General features: G+C 45.9%; 1 protein-coding gene across 5 annotated transcripts in view; it reads left to right on the forward strand.

Annotated features, from left to right (window-relative positions):
• Window positions 1-16,005, forward strand: part of caps2 (calcyphosine 2) — a 43,503-nt gene that overhangs the window by 3,231 nt on the left and 24,267 nt on the right. For 4 of the 5 annotated variants that reach the window (XM_078567740.1, XM_078567742.1, XM_078567741.1 and 1 more), the window contains 4 exons: window positions 3,633-3,678; window positions 8,624-8,749; window positions 10,386-10,574; window positions 12,081-12,203. In XM_078567740.1, the coding sequence (XP_078423866.1) occupies window positions 3,633-3,678; window positions 8,624-8,749; window positions 10,386-10,574; window positions 12,081-12,203 (484 nt within the window). The remainder of the gene's footprint in view (window positions 1-3,632; window positions 3,679-8,623; window positions 8,750-10,385; window positions 10,575-12,080; window positions 12,204-16,005) is intronic. The other variant, XM_078567744.1, reaches the window with a different exon arrangement.

Raw genomic sequence — 16,005 nt, forward strand, 5'->3', positions numbered from 1 at the left:
AAATGGAGCGTTCAGAAAGGGGGTTGTAAAGACTGGTGTGGGGTTGGTTTGTGGACGCACTAGGGGATCTACCAGCACTGGAACTGGTGTATTGGAGCAATGGTGCGGATGGTGGATTTACTGGTGGGGGAAATGGGTTTCTGGGGTACATGGAATCATGGACAGGGTGGAGTGTGAGCATTGAGGTGGGAATCAGGAGACTGTTGGGTGTCAGGCTGGAAATACTTGGAAGCATGGGCTTGGTGAGGTGACAAGATCATGGCACACACACAGGAGAGAAGCAGGTCAGAAATGGCACTCAAATGCAATGAAGGGGGAGGGACAGAGAGGAAGGCCAGGAGTGGAAGCAGTGCACAGTCACTGGAGCTTGTAACCTCTTATCTTTCATGGTAACGGTGGTTCTTGATGCACGATTAAACTGTGGCATTTGCACCTTGAACAAAATTAGTGGTGCAGAGTTAGTGTGTTGCAGAGCAGTCAAAATATGGGGAAGCATTGAAACCCATCTTTGACATTGCTTTCCAGATGTATAAGCTGTGGAGTAAATGGACTGGAACACTTTAACGTAAAATTTTATTTGAGTATTGCTGAAAAAAGAGACATGTCTAAGCTTTTCGTCTTGCACTTATCAGGACACTTTGCAAGAATACCAATATAAGGGGAAAAACAACAATTTATACTGTATGTGAAGAGAGTGCTAATTGGTTGGCAAGTGGCATTGCCATGGAGAATGCACCAGTGATGGTGACTGCCAAGCATTGTTTGAAATTTAAACCAGGCAGTTTGACCCTGATTGGTCAAGTGAGGAATGAGTCAGCGAAAGGCTGTATTTTGTTTTGTTTTGTTATTTTGTTTTGCTGAAACAGGCGCAATGTGTGTACATGTTCTTTCTGTCTGCAAAGAACAAGGCCCTATGTATTAATGTAGCATCCAGTACATGCAAATGGGCCACACTGCGAGCTTGACTGACTATCTTAAATTGGTTGTCAGTGTAATTCTTAGCACACTGAGGATTATTTAGCAAATGTTGTCCAATCGCAGAATCACATCTAATGTTGGACACTCTTGAGTTTTGCAAGCATGGGCTGGTATGGGGCCTGTACTCTGCCTATTGCGAACAGCAGCTGGGACATGCTGTTTGATACAATCTGCCAGTCTTTGGGACGTACAGCATACATACCTAGCATCACACTGGCACTGAAATTTTGTAAATTTTTTTTATTCGTTGTGGGCATCACTGACGAGGCCAGCGTTTATTACCCATCCCTAATTGCCCTATTCATTAGGGAACCAGATGGGTTTTTACGACAATCGGCAATGGTTTCGTGGTCATCAGACTTTTAATTCCAGATTTCATTTTCATTGACTTCAAATTCCACCATCTGCCGTGGTGGGATTCAAACCCAGGTACCCAGAGCATTACCCTGGGTCTCTGGATTACCAGTCCAGTGACAATACCACTATGCCAACACCTCCCCTCCACCACACTACTCATTTGTATGATAGGCAGAACGTCTTTTTGGCTTGACGGCAGCATTCTGTTAGTGGCGAATACCATTAGTCTGCTACTGCATAGTAGCAGTGTGAAACAGCTAGCTTCACCTGTTGCTTAAATTTTTGAGATAGCTTTCCCTCCCAGGGTAATCTGAGGCAGACTGGGCACTTTTCAGGGCCGAAGGTGACAGCCTTAGGCCCGTTCATGAGATTGCGTGATATACAGCGCAAAATGATCTGATCAGGGTAGCCATTATCCTGCAGATGTCTTTGATGTGCTCTAGCTTTGGTGTGCATCACGCTTGCATGGTGAGCAAATGACTCGTGCCTTATTTACAAGGCTGCCGATAAGACCAATCTTTTAGCGGGTTGAGTGTAAGAATCCTGATGCGTATATTGACCAATGAAGGTAGGCTTGCGGTAGACCATGGTAGAGAACCTCCTGGCAGATTTCTCAACTGGTACATCAAAGAAGGGAGTTCGTTTCAAAGGTGAATTTGAGTGCAGGATGGAGTCCATTAAGACGTGTAAGACATTATAATATGCAGCTGCGATTTTAAATATAGCAAACGTATCATCCCGATATTGTGAGGGGTAGGAGTTTAGGTGTCATTTCATGGAAGACACGTTTCTCATGGAAACCAACAGAGATATTTGCGTGAACTGGGCCTAGAGCGGATCCCATGGCAGCGACATCTATTTGGGTATACATGGTGTCACTAAAATTGAACTCAACTGCACGAGTTCATAAATTCAATGAATGCCGATTCACGCAATGGTGGCGGGTCTAGATCACAATGATATGGTGCTGCAGCGCAAATTTCTATGGCTTCTTTAAGTGGCACATTAGTGGATAGGCTAGCAATGTTAAATGAGCACATGGACACAGCATTGCTATCGATATGCAAGTCCTGTATGGCCTTTGGAAATGTGAAGGAATCCTTCACCCTGTATGTGGAAAACTTGGTCAAAACTGGTTGTAACAATTCGCCCATTTGGCCAATTCATGTTGTGCAGAACCTGCCATAGATAAGATGGGGTGTAAAAGGGACATCATTTTTGTGTGTCTTGGGCAGGTTCATACATATGTAGATGTAGTGAACCGCGAGGACGAACCCTGTGATATATATCGTGCGGTAGCTCATCGTTCTCACACAAGTCCAGCAAGCATTTTTTTGTAGCTTACTTTCGAGCAAGGCTGTCTGGTCTTGTTGAGCGGCAGGTCCAATGGATATGATTTTGAACCTGTCATTAAGAATGGCATGCATTTTGTTGATATAGTCATGCTTGTTAAGGATGACTATTCCCATCCCTTTGTCAGGATTACTGATATATATGTCCGGGTTGGTCTTAAGGTCAGTCACCATCACTGGTGCATTCTGCTTGGCAATGGCACTTGCCAACCAATCAGCACTGTCTTCACAGACAGTATAAATTGTTGTTTTCGCCTTATATTGGTATTCTTGCAAAGTGTCCTGATGAGTGCAAGACGAAAAGCTTTGACATCTCTTTTTATCAGCAAAAATCATGTTGTGTACTACCAAACAAAAATTTTATTTCTGAAACTTGAGGTTTGAAGATCTGGCTGCCAATGCACTAAATAGATTTTGATGTATCAAGACAGGGTTCTCATTCATGTAAAAGACTACCATTGCCACTTGTGAGACATTTATATATTTTCTAAAATTAATTCACAGGTCACTGGCAAAGCTGACATTTATGGCCATAACTACTTGCCCTTGACATTGTGGTCGGCCTTCATCTTGACTCACTGCAGACTGTGTGGTGAAGGCATTCCCACAATGTTGTAGGGCAGGGAGTTCCAGGATTTTGACCCAGCAACGGTGAAGATATATGTCCATGTTGGAACTGTGTGAGACTTGGAAGGGAACTAGGAGGTGGTGGTGTTCCCATGCACTTGCTATCCTAAGCTTGTACTTCAAGGTGGCGGAGGATAGGGTTTGGGAGGTGCTATCGAAGAAGCCTTGGCGAGTTGCTGCAGTGCATCCTACTTATATTGCATACTGGATTCGCCGGTGGTGGAGGGAGTGAATGTTGTTTTAAAGTGGTGAAGGGGCCTCTGATTTGTACTGTAACACTCTCTCCCTGGAATTACAGCAAGATTTTCTTAATTTCAGTGTGCCTGCGTTAGACTTGAGGAGACTCGGTGATTCAGATGGTGAGGTAAGCAATGGTTCTCATTCTGAAAAAGAATTTTTTAAGTGCTGTTGTGTTTTCACAACAGCTTATCAGTCCAGAACTGAGACTGTTTTTGTTTTAAAGATTTCCCTAATATGGATTGATATTACAGCTGTAGCCCCAGATTCTGATAGCTCCTAAATTTAACTTTTGCTCAATGTTTAAAGAATGCTGGCTTTCTGAAATATACACTTTCCTTGTTCTGACCACAAAGTAGAAAAGCCTTAATGCTAAAGTAGAAAATGAGAATGTATTTTTCCTACAGGGATTTTTCTGGATTAACCCCTTTCATTTTTTCCTTTTGTTGTGCGTTGCTGCAACTTTCATGCATTTCTTTTAACCTGAACATTGTGGTTTGTACAGCTGACACATACTCGGCGAATGTTTCAACATAAAACATTACTCAACCCACCAAGTATGCACTGGGGCTTTACTCCAATGGCATCATCTAATCTGATCTCACTCTCTCCCATGGCCTTTTAATGCTCCCTTTTCTAAAAGGAAATCAATTACTTGAAAGGTGCAGCTGAACTCTCCTTCAACAGTGGTTTGTGGCAGAAAACTCCGCATTCTATGTAAGGACATTCCAGTGAAACACACTGGAATGTTTACTATGTTAAAAATGTGATGAGGGAATGATGAAAGCAGCCCATATCCAAATGCAGCAAGACCTGGACAATATCCAGGCATGGACTGATAAGTGGCAAGTAACATTCGCGCCACACAAGTGTCAGGCGATGACCGTCTCCAACAAGAGAGAATCCAACCATTGCCCCTTGATGTCAATGGCATTACCATCAGCTGAATCCCCCACTATCAATATCCTGGGGGTTACCATTGACCAGAAACTGAACTGGACTGGCCGTTATGAAATACTGTGGCTACAAGAGCAGGTCAGAGGCTAGGAATCGTGCGATAAGTAACCCACCTCCTGACTCTCAAAAGCCTGTCCACCACCTACAAGGCACAAGTCAGGAGTTTGATGGAATACTCCCCACTTGCCTGGATGAGTACAGCTACCACAGCACTGAAGAAGCTGGGCAGCATCCAGGACAAAGCAGCCTGCTTGATTGGCACCACATCCACAAACATTCACTCTCTCCACCACTGACGCACAGTAGCAGCAGTGTGTACTATCTACAAGATGCACTGCAGGAATTCACCAAGGCTCCTCAGACAGCACCTTCCAAACCCATGATCACTACTGCCTAGAAGGCCACCTGCCATTGGCACATGTTGGAAGGATTAACAAGTTGATACTCTGCCTGTTTGGCTGCATTATGAACGCACCTTTCTTGGCCGTCGCGGCTTGGGCCAGGATTTTCTGTGCCCGTTGGTGTCGCACAGGCCAGATGAGGCAGACACGCTCGGGAGACCCTCATAGCTGCTAGATTTGTGGAGGATGATGACGACATGCAGTGAGGAGACCCTATAGATCCTCATATTGCATCTGTGAATGTTTGACTCCAGTCTGGCTTATGGAAGCATACAAACTCTCTGATAATGATAATGCCCCTGTCATGGAGACACAGAGGAAGCCCTAATAGTCGCTCGATTGCAGGAGGACACTCCATAGATCTTCGCATAGCCTCTGAGAATGTCTGACTCTAGTCTGGACCGAGGGCAGCTCGCTTACGTTCTGTGATCAGGGTCATATCATAGAGACACTGCCATGAAACTTTAGAGGCACCTGATCCTTTGTCTGCAATTCAGTATCTGAGCCCTTCAGGAGCACAGAGTCAGTGGTCACAGATACTGAAGAGCCGGGGGCCAGCCCCACCTTTAAAGGTGCTGAGAGCACACAGACAGAATGACAGAACTCTATGATGCCTGTTCACTACATTCTGGCAGCAATGACGAACACCGTCGAGGTGCAGGCATCAGTAATATCTCCAGGGAGTGTGAAGCTGGACCATCACTTTGGTCTGAAGGCTGCACAGAGCACAGGGAAGAGGCCCTGGACTGAGACACCTGCCTTTATCTTGTGCAGAAAGATTTCACATCTGAGTGACAAGAACACTGCTCATCAGAACAAGGATCCATAGGCAGGGAGACATTCTTGGGAGTTTATTGACAATAGTGAACAGTGTGTACAAGAGATTAACACCCGTACCCAGGTTGTGCAACTACATCTTCTTAACCCCCTACAATTGTAGAATGTGTAGGTTCACGGACTCCCAGGACACCTGCCTTTTTTGTGGTCTTGTGGAGTCCGTGGACCACGTTTATATAGGGTGTGGTAGGCTGCACTCTCTTTTCAGTTATTTAAAAAACCTCTTGTTACTGTTTTGTTTGCACTTCAGTCCCACGCTCCTGATCTACGGACACCCGGTGCAGAAGGGGGTCGGGAAGGAGGAGGACCTCCTCGTGAACCTGCCCCTGGGCCTGGCCAAGTTGGCCATCAACAGGTCCAGGCAGCGGGCGATCGACGGGGGAGTCCCGCCCGATTGTTTGTCCCTCTTCCGCGGCTACGTTCGCGGCCGGATGTCCCTGGAAAGGGAGCACGCGGTGTCTGCCGGCACCATCGAGGCCTTCCGTGCCCGGTGGGCACCACGGGTACTGGGGTGTTTTGTTGACCCCTTTAATCACATCTTAGTTTGATTTTTGTAAGGTTCCTTTAAAGTTTTTCCTTGATTTTACAGCTGACCTGACTTAGGGGCTGTGCTTGATTTATCCCTTATTTTGTTAATTTAGTTAATTGTTTTAACTCAAAAAGAGTTACATCTTCTTAACTTTCCTAACACTGCTGCTTCGTCTTGGTGCTCCTCGGACATCCACAGCCGGTGGAGGTTGCCTGCGACTCCCTGTCTGTGATGAATTTGGCGGGTGTCCTCTGGGGGGGCCAAGACCTGGAGGGCCCTGGCCTGCTTTTGGCGTCCTGCTGTGTGGCAGTGGCACCCCCCTCCCTCGCCCTGTGGAACTGGAGCTGCTGAGGTCACAGGAAGAGGGGATTTGGATGGGCCGGACACTCCTGGAGTCACCTGAATGGATGGCCTCGGTGGGGGGCTGATCCTCCTCCTTATGGGTGCCCAAGGGCCCCAGGCTGACTCCTTGAGGAGAAGGGGTATTTGGAGTGAGATTGAGCTGCCCCCCACCCCTCTCACTTATGCACTGTTGGACGCCAACTATGGCATCAGCGATGAGGTTGAGTTCACGCATCAGTGCAGGAATGACGTCATGCACTAAGATCTCCATGGCGGCCGCCACCCTACCAATGTTGACCTCAGTGCGCTGGCATGTCGGCGCTATCACCTCAGAGTGAAGGCGGACGGATTCCTCCATTGTGCCTTGCAATCTGAGGAATGCAGCGGACATCCCTTCCTGTTGTTCCCTAGCCCGCCTTTGCAGCTCCAGCAAGTGTGACTTGACCGAGTCCAGAGGCTCGTCATCTGACTTGGACTCAGCAAATTTCTGGCCTCCAGCAGTCCTCCGAGTGCCGGACACCTGGGAAGTTCCAGCCTCCGCCTGCTGTGGATCAGAAAGTGCGATGTGCTCACCAATTTGTGATCCCGGGGCTACTCTAAAGCTAGTTCCCATTGAGGTGTGTGTCACTGCACTGGTGGAGGGTGTGGGTGAGCGCTGTGACAGGACTTCAAGGAGCGTGCCTTCAGATTTCTCTTCGGGGCTTGATTGGAAGCCCTGGGTCGTGAACTCCGTTGGCTGGTTCCCAGATGTGCCTGCGGAAACAAGGGACGATAATTAATACATGGCAGTGACCTGTGAAACAGGATAACAGCATGGTTGTCTGATGGATGTTGCACTGCTGGACTCTCACTTGGTAGAGCACCGCCGACCTCACCATCAGCACAGGATTGATTCAAATCGTTGCCGGCCAGCTGGATGGCTCTGTAATCAAAGTCCGTGAAGACCTTGACTTCAGGCATTCCTCCAGCGGTCTGTGAGCTCCCCCTCATGTTGTGTGCCAGCTTGTCCTGCATGAATAGAGATGGAGAATGTGTAAGCAGGACGCCTGCCAGGCCAGATGATAAGAATGCCTGGTATGTGTGGGTGGTGAGTGGTCCCATGGACGGGTTGAGGACAATGAGGGTGTGTCTGAGAGAGTGAATGGTGATGTCCCTTGAACTGGCAGTGAGTGAGATCCCTCTGAATGTGTAATGGGTTTGTGAGTGTGTGAGTTGAGAGCGTGAGAAGAGTGACTTACCCTGGCGGAACGGAGGAGATCATTCATCCTCTTGCGGTACTGGGTGGCTGTCCTCTTTTGCAGGGCATTGGCGCTGACCACAGCTGCCACCGCCTCCCAAGCCTGGTTGGTCATGCTGTTGTCCATCCTGTGGCCGGAGCTGGGGTAGAGGACACCGTGGTGCGTCTCCACAGCATCCAAAAGGCGTTCCAGTGACGCGTCGCTAAACCCGGGGGCTGCAGTCTTTTTGCCTTTCATGGACATCTTCCCTGCAGCAGTCGTGGGCTGGAAGCACTGAGAGGTGTGCACGTGGCTGCACTTGAAATATGGCACCCAACATTCTGAAGAGGCGAGGTGACGGTGTGGCCTGGCGGGCAAATGAGAGCCCACCCGCCATGGAAACGGCGTGTTTCCCGGGAATGCATAATTAATGAAGTGGGTTTGGGATGATACGGCATGAAAGCACGGCATCGCAGCCGACAGGTTATATGTTTTACTCGCCCACTATTGCACTTCGTGCAAATCTGGGACGATCCTACCCTTGGAGTGAGAGTCAAACCCAGAGCTTCTGGCTGACAGGCAGGGACGCTACCCACTACACCACAAGACCTCCCCATGGGGGAACTAATGGGTTTTAGATGGAGCTGTTTGAAATATGTCATTCAACACATACAGCCGGCAAATTGGAACAGCAGCAAGATGTCACGATAATTGTTATTTGACCGCGTAAATGGAGAGCCTCATTGAGGTTCCTGTCGAGTAATACCAGTGTCCATCTTATCCTTGCAGAATGATTTATCCTACACACCTGTTACGAAAGAACAGCCTCGCCTGGCGTCTCCGGATTCTACCTCGACTGTTAGCTGGGGTACACCCTTCCCAGCTCCATCCTCCCGTCGCCGGACCTACCGTCAGGTCTGTGTGTTACAAGAAGTGGCTGACTGTTCATCAGAGTCTGCACATCACAGTACTTATTTTAATTGTGAACTGTTCTAGCAGTAATAGAATGATAGCATCTTATGGCACATTGTGCCTGTGTCAGCTATTTGCAAGATCTATACAGTTAGGCTCTTTCCCATAACCCTGCATATCTTTCTTTCTCAAGTGTACATCCAGTTTCCTTTTTAAAAGTTTTTCAATTGAATCCAATTCCGCTGCCCTTTCATGCAGTGCATTCCAGATCATAACATGCCATGTTTTAAATTTAAAAAAATTCTGTGCCCACTTGATTGGCACCCCATCCACCGCCTTAAACATTCACTGCCTCCACCACTGATGCACAGTAGTAGCAGTGTGTGTACCATCTACAAGATGCACTGCAGAAACTCACCAAGGTTTTTGAGGCAGCACCTTTCAAATCCATGACCACTGCCATCTAGAAGGACAAGGGCAGCAGACATATGGGAACACCACCATCTGCAAGTTCCCATCAAAGCCACTCACCATCCTGACTTGGAAATATATATAGCTGTTCCTTCACTGTCGCTGGGCCAAAATCTTGGAACTCCCTTCCTAACAGCACTGTGGGTGTACCTACACCACATGGACTGCAGTGATTGAAGAAGGCAGCTCACCACCGCCTTCTCAAGGGCATATAGGGATGGGCAATAAATGCTGGCCCAGCCAGCGACACTCACATCCCATGAACGAATTTTTAAAAAAAATCCCACCATGGCATCTGGGGAATTTAAATTCAGTTCATTAAATAAATCTGGAATAAAAAGCTGGTATCAGTCATGGTGACCGTGAAACTACCAGATTGTCATAAAAGTCCTTCTGATTCACTAATGCCGTTTGGGAAGGATATCTGCCTTCCTTGCAGTGGTCTGGCCTATATGTGACTCCAGACCCACAACAATATGGTTGGCTCTGAACTGCCCTCTGAAGTGGCCCAGCAAGCCACTCAGTTGCTCCAGAAACCGCTATGACAGACTGTTCAAGGCAGTGTCTCACCACCTCGCCAGGGCAGTTAGGGTTGGGCGATAAGTGCTGGCCTTGCCAGCGATGCGCATATCCTGCAAATGAATAAATAACAAAAGAAAGCATATATTTTCATACTCCCACCCAAATTTGCATGTCACTGAAATCAGCATAATTCTATGGCCTGTACATTGGTTATATACTATGATTTTTTTCAATTGTAACATCTGACAGCCAATTTGTACACAGCAATCTCCCACAAACAGCAATGTGACAAAGACCAGATAATCTGTATTTTCGTGATGTCGACCGAAGAATAAATATTAGCCAGAAGATCAGGAATAACTCCCCAACTCCTCTTCAAAATGGTGCCATGGGTTACCTTTGCATCCACCTGAGAGGGTAGGCGGGGCCTTGGTTTAATGTCTTATCCCTTACCTCACAGAAATCTATTGATTTCTGTTTTCAGTGCTCCAATTGTCCCAGTGTCCACAGTGTTTTGCAGGGAGAGAGGTCCAAATTTCTATTATCCTATGTGTGTAAATGATTCCTGATTTCACCCCTGATCTTCATTGCTTCTGCATGTGCATCTTTTGAAAAAGACTATTTTAACTGAACTGTATGCATTCAGCCGTGTCTGGTAGAAGAGCTGACCATACCTGAGACTTTGCCTGCACCTTCGGAGGGGTACAAGCTGAAGTACCAGCAGTACGAGGAGGAGATGAAAATGAGTTACAAGCAACACAGCCAGCGAATAACACAGAAGAGCAAAGCAAACTCTTTGCATCAGCAGCCTCCACCAGCCAATCTCCAGATGCAGGTATCTTGCCTAGGTGGGGTAGCAGAAAAATGAAGCTTGCTTTTGACTCAGTGCAGGCTTGTAAAGCTTCATCCTCCTGTAGTTTTTTCCTTTCATGGGATGTGGGCATGGTTGGCAAGGCCAACATTTGTTGCCCATCCCTAATTGCTTTTTGCTATTTCAGAATCAACCACATTGCTCTGGGTCTGGAGTCACATGTAGGGCAGATCAGGTAAGGGTGGCAGATTTCCTTCCCTAAAGGGCATTAGTGAACTAGATGGGTTTTTATGACAATTGATGATAGTTGTCATGGTCACCATTACTGAGACTAGCTTTCAATTCTAGATTAATTATTTGAATCTAAAGTGAGATTTGAACCCATGTCCACAGAGCGTTAGCGTGGGCCTCTGGATTAATAGTCCAGTGATATTATCACTACGCCACCATCTCCCACGGAAATGAGAAGCTAGAAACTGTGGAGGTGCAGCTGAGATTTGGGGCTCCATGTGCAAAAATTACTAAGAACTAGTAGGCAAGTTGAAAGAACGCTAATGGCACATCAATCTTCATTTCATGGAGAAGGTGCAAGTTATGCTACTGTTGGATAAAGCTTTGGTTACATATTTTGGAGGTCTGTGTTCAGTTCTAGACACTGCACCTCAACAAGGATATAATTGGCCTTGGATGGGTGCAGCACAGGTTCACCAGTATGATACTGGGGTTGAAAGGGTTAAATTATGAGCACAGGTTACATAATCCAGGCTTGCAATCCCTTTGAGTATTGAAGATGAAGTTGTGATCTAATTGAGGTGTTTAAGATGATTAAAGCAATTTTTAGGTTAGATACAGAGAAGCTATTTTTTCCAGTGGGAGAGTTCAGTACAGGGGGGGCATAACCTTAAAATTAGAACCAGGCCATTCAGGGATGATGTCAGGAGGCACTTCTTCACACAAACAGTAGTGGAAATCTAGAACACAGTCCTCTAAAAAGCAGTTGAGGTTAGGGATTAATTAACAATTTGATTTTTGTTATGTAATGATATTGAAAGGGAGGTCTTGTTGCGCAGTTGGTAGTGTCCCTACCTCTGGGCTAGAAGCGCTGGGTTCACATCTCACTTCAGGACTTGATGGCCATGGAAGGTTGTGTTCAGAACGTGGCCAAACAAGTTGGTTACCAGCCTGTAAAATCCTTCCCAATACGCCTGATGGCAGGCGGCGAGAGAGAGTTTCCTGGTCAGCCATATTGCAGAAGGCAATGGCAAATCACTGCAGTACTTTACCAAGCATAATCATGGACCAATCCAATGGAAATCCATGGTCACCAATACCCTCTTAGGGCATGATACCTGAAAGAAGAGGAGGAACAGCATTAAAGAACATGGAACCAAGGTGGGTAAATGGAGTTGGGATACAGATTAGCCATGATCTAATTGAGTGGTAGGACAAGCTCAATGGGACTGAATGGCCTCCTCTTGTTCCTAGGGTTTTTGATGATGTATATTTTTTGAATTTCTTCATTGTTAAAAGGAATCTCCAGTTGACGAAGAGAGTCCCGAGGGCCTGACTTCCCTTGATGAGAAAGCAATTCAACAGCAATGTTACACCAGCAAACCGTACACCGCGGAGCAAAGCAGGAGGAGGTCGGAAACCGTGAGTCGGTTGCTATTTTACTATTAAAAAAAAAACTTACGTTTTATTTTCAATTCTTTAGATCCCCATTGCATTCGTCAGCCAGAAGAGCAAATACATTGAGATAAAAGCAAAATGTTGCGGATGCTGGAAATCTGAAACAAAAACAAAAATATCTGGAAAAACTCAACAGGTCTGACAGCATCAGATGCTGAGTTTTTCCAGCTATTTTTGTTTTTGGAGCAAATACATTGCCTGTTCTCAGACTGCTGAGTGGCTGTGAGAACACTGCAGTGTCTTCCCTCTCTCTCCAAGGTTTCTTTGCATTTTGTGGAGAAACACATCCACGACTTGCTCGTTTTAGAGTCTGAAATCCTTACTTTTTCCCCCTCTTTTTCCCTTCTCTTAATATGATTTTAATAAAGAAATAATGCATTTATTTGGCACCTTTTCTCTCCTCAGGATGTTCGAGAGGGCTTTACAGCCAATGAATTACTTCTGAAGTATAGTCACCAATGTAACTAATGTGAGAAATGCAGCAGCCAATTTGCAAAAAAACAAGGTCCCGTGAGCAACAATGAGGTTACTGACCAGTTAATCTGTTATAGTGGCATGGATTGATGGATAAATGTTGGTCAGGGAGTACTCAAATAAAAACAAAAAATGCTGGAAATACTCAGCAGTTCAGGCAGCATCTGCAGCGAGAAACAGAGTTAACGTTTCAGGTCAAGATGCCCTTTTATCAGAACTGAAAGAAGATAAAAATCTTAGATTTTAAACCAGTGGAAGACGGGAGTGGGGGAGGGGAAGGGGAAGGAAGAACAAAAGGGAAGATCTGTGATAGGACGGGAGAGAAGGGGAGATTAAATAACAAAAGATTTAATGATGCAACAGCCAAAGAGAGTGGTGATGGGTTTACAACAAAATCAAAAGTTGTGCCCAATGAGGCATGAATGGCCACATAGCAACCATCTGAATGCAACTTGAAGGGAAAGAACTTGAAGGGAAAGACAAAACCAACTCAAAAAGACAAACAAGAGAGAAGAAAAAGACACACGGAAGAAGATAAAGATCTAAAGTTGATGAATTCGACGTTACATCCAGAAGGCTGTAGAGTGCTCTCCTGTGTTTCAGTTGAGTTCATGGGATCTTTTGCATTCATCCCAACAGGGAGATAGGTTTTCATTTAATTGTCTTGTCTAAAGACAGTGCCTTCAACGGTGTCTTCTTCAGCTCTCCTTCATTACTGCAGCGAAGTGTGAATTATATGCTCAAGTCTCTGGAGTGGGCCTTGAACCCACGATACACTAACTCAGAAGCTTCTAATTTAGTAAAATATCTTTATTCTGCATTAGCTTGACTCAATGGGTAGCACTGCAGAGACTCGAGCACATAATCTACACTGACACTCAAGTACAGCTCTGAGGGAGTTCTGCACTGCTGGAGGTGCTGTCTTTGGATGAAATGTAAAACGAGGACCCCCTCTGCCTGCTCCCAAGGTTTGATTGGATATTGAAAATCTCATGACTCAAGTCAAAATTATGAAGGTTTTGATAGAGTAAATAAGGAAAAACTATTCCCACTGGCAGGAGGGTTAAGAGGTCATGGATTTAAGGTGATGGGCAAAAGAATCAGAGGGGAGATGAGGAGAAATGTTTTTTATGCAGTGCCTGAAATGGTGGTGGAAGCAGTAACTTTCAAAGGAGAATTGGGGATAAATACTTAAAGGGGGAATTGCAGGGTAATACGGGAAAAGAACAGGTGAGTGGGGCTAATTGGATAGCACTTTCAAGATGTCGGCACAGACATCATGGGCCAAATTGGCTCCTTCTATGCTGTATGACTCCAAGAAGAGTAAGGACTTTTCCTCTGCTGCCTGATCACCATACCTCCCTCATATCTCCAACGAGTGACAATGGTCGAAAAGTTATGCATAGCAAACAGAACTGCCCCCCTGCCTCCCCCCCCAACCCCCACAACCAACCAATGAATTTTGTGGTTCTGTGATTTGCCCTGCAGTGCCTGGTTTGGAGTCTGAGCAACACGGTGAGAATTCAACAACAACAGCTTGTAATTATAGAGTATCTTATGGCCTAGACAGCTGAATGTTCATTGTGAACATTCATTCATCACATTGTGACCAGATTCACAAACACCCATGGTCACATGAATTCAGCCTGAACCCCTTGACTGGCGCAGCAAAATATCACTGAACTGGGATATTCATCCTGTGGAACTTCTGGTTTAAAATGTTTCCATTTGCAGTAATCATATAAAATGTCCTTGGCAGACAATGGAATGATGGTTTATAACCTGTCTTAAGGAAGAGTTTCCATTTCAAACTCGAGTTTCTTGAAACTGCAGAAACACACTTTTCATCATAGATCTCACCACAGACTGTCTACCCTGGCTGGAGAGCCTAGAACTAGGAGACACTGTCTCAAGGTAAGGAGTCAGCCATTTAGGACTCAGATGAAGGAAACTTTCTTCGCTCAGAGGGTGGTGAATCTTTGGAACTGTCTACCCCAGAGGGCTGTGGATGTTCCACCATTGAGTTCAAGACCGAAATTGATAGATTTTTGAGTGCTAAGAGAATTAAGAGACATGGGGACAGTGTGGGAAGACGGAGGTGAGATGGAAGATCAGCCATGATCTTACTGAATGACAGAGCAGGCTGGAGGGGGCCAAATGGTCTACCCCTGCTCCTATTTCTTATAATATTATTAAGGTAATGGCAGTGTGATTAAAATCAGAGTTGAGGCCAGAATTAGAGGAGTGCAGACATCTCAGAGGGTTGTAGGGCTGGAGGAGGGGGCATGGTTTGGGAGGGGCAAGGGCATGAAGCATTGGAAAATAAGGATGAGAATTTGGAAGTCAACATGTTGCTTAATCGGCAGCTAATGTAGTTCCATGAGCATAGGGGTGATAGATGTACGGGACTTAACGCGAGTTAGGGCACAGGCAGCAGAGGTTTGGATGACCTCAATTTTATAGAGGGTGTAAGTGGGAGGCCAGCTAGGAGTGCATTGGAATAATTAAGTCTTGAGATAACAATGGCCTGATGAGAGTTTCAGCAGTAGGTGAGCTGAGGAAGGGCCGGAATTGAATTATGTTATGGAGATGGAAATAGGTAGCCTTAGTGATGGTGCGGATATGTGCTCAGTAGGGGTCAAGTAAGATACCGAGGTTACAAGCAGTCTGGTTCAGCCTCAGACAGTTTCCAGGCAGAGGGATGGTTTCGGTGGCTCAGGAGCAGAGTTTGTGTTGGGGTCAATGGCTTTGGTCTTCCCAGTATATAGTTTGAGAAAATTTGTGCTCATCCAGTACTGGATGTCAGACAAGCAGTCTGATAATTTAAAGACAGTGGAGGGTTTGAGAGAGATGGTCGTAAGGCAGAGCTGGGTGTCATCAGGGTACATGTGGAAACTGATGCCGAGCTTTCAGCTGATGTCACTGTGAGGCACAAGGGTGGCAAAAAAAGGAAAGCTTGTCAGCTTTTGGCTCAGATGTTAAAATGAGGCCTTATCTTCCCTGTTAGTTTATTGTGGAAGATCTCATGGCATTGTTTCAAAGAGGAAGCCCAAATAGGCTGGGCTATCCTGGGTGTCCTGGCCAATATTTATCCCTCAATTAATCTTGCCAGAAACAAATTATCTGATCATTATTACATCGCTGTTCATGAGACCTTGCTGTGCTCAAGTTGGATGCTGCGTTTCTTACGGTATCTACTTTTCAAAAGGCTCTGAAAGGCGCTATAGAAATGCACGTTCATTCTTGCTTTGAACAGCCTAGTCTATATTCCGTATGTGGAAAAAGCTGGTAA

Source organism: Cetorhinus maximus, chromosome 22, assembly GCF_964194155.1.
Source record: "Cetorhinus maximus chromosome 22, sCetMax3.hap1.1, whole genome shotgun sequence".
Taxonomy (NCBI): domain Eukaryota; kingdom Metazoa; phylum Chordata; class Chondrichthyes; order Lamniformes; family Cetorhinidae; genus Cetorhinus; species Cetorhinus maximus.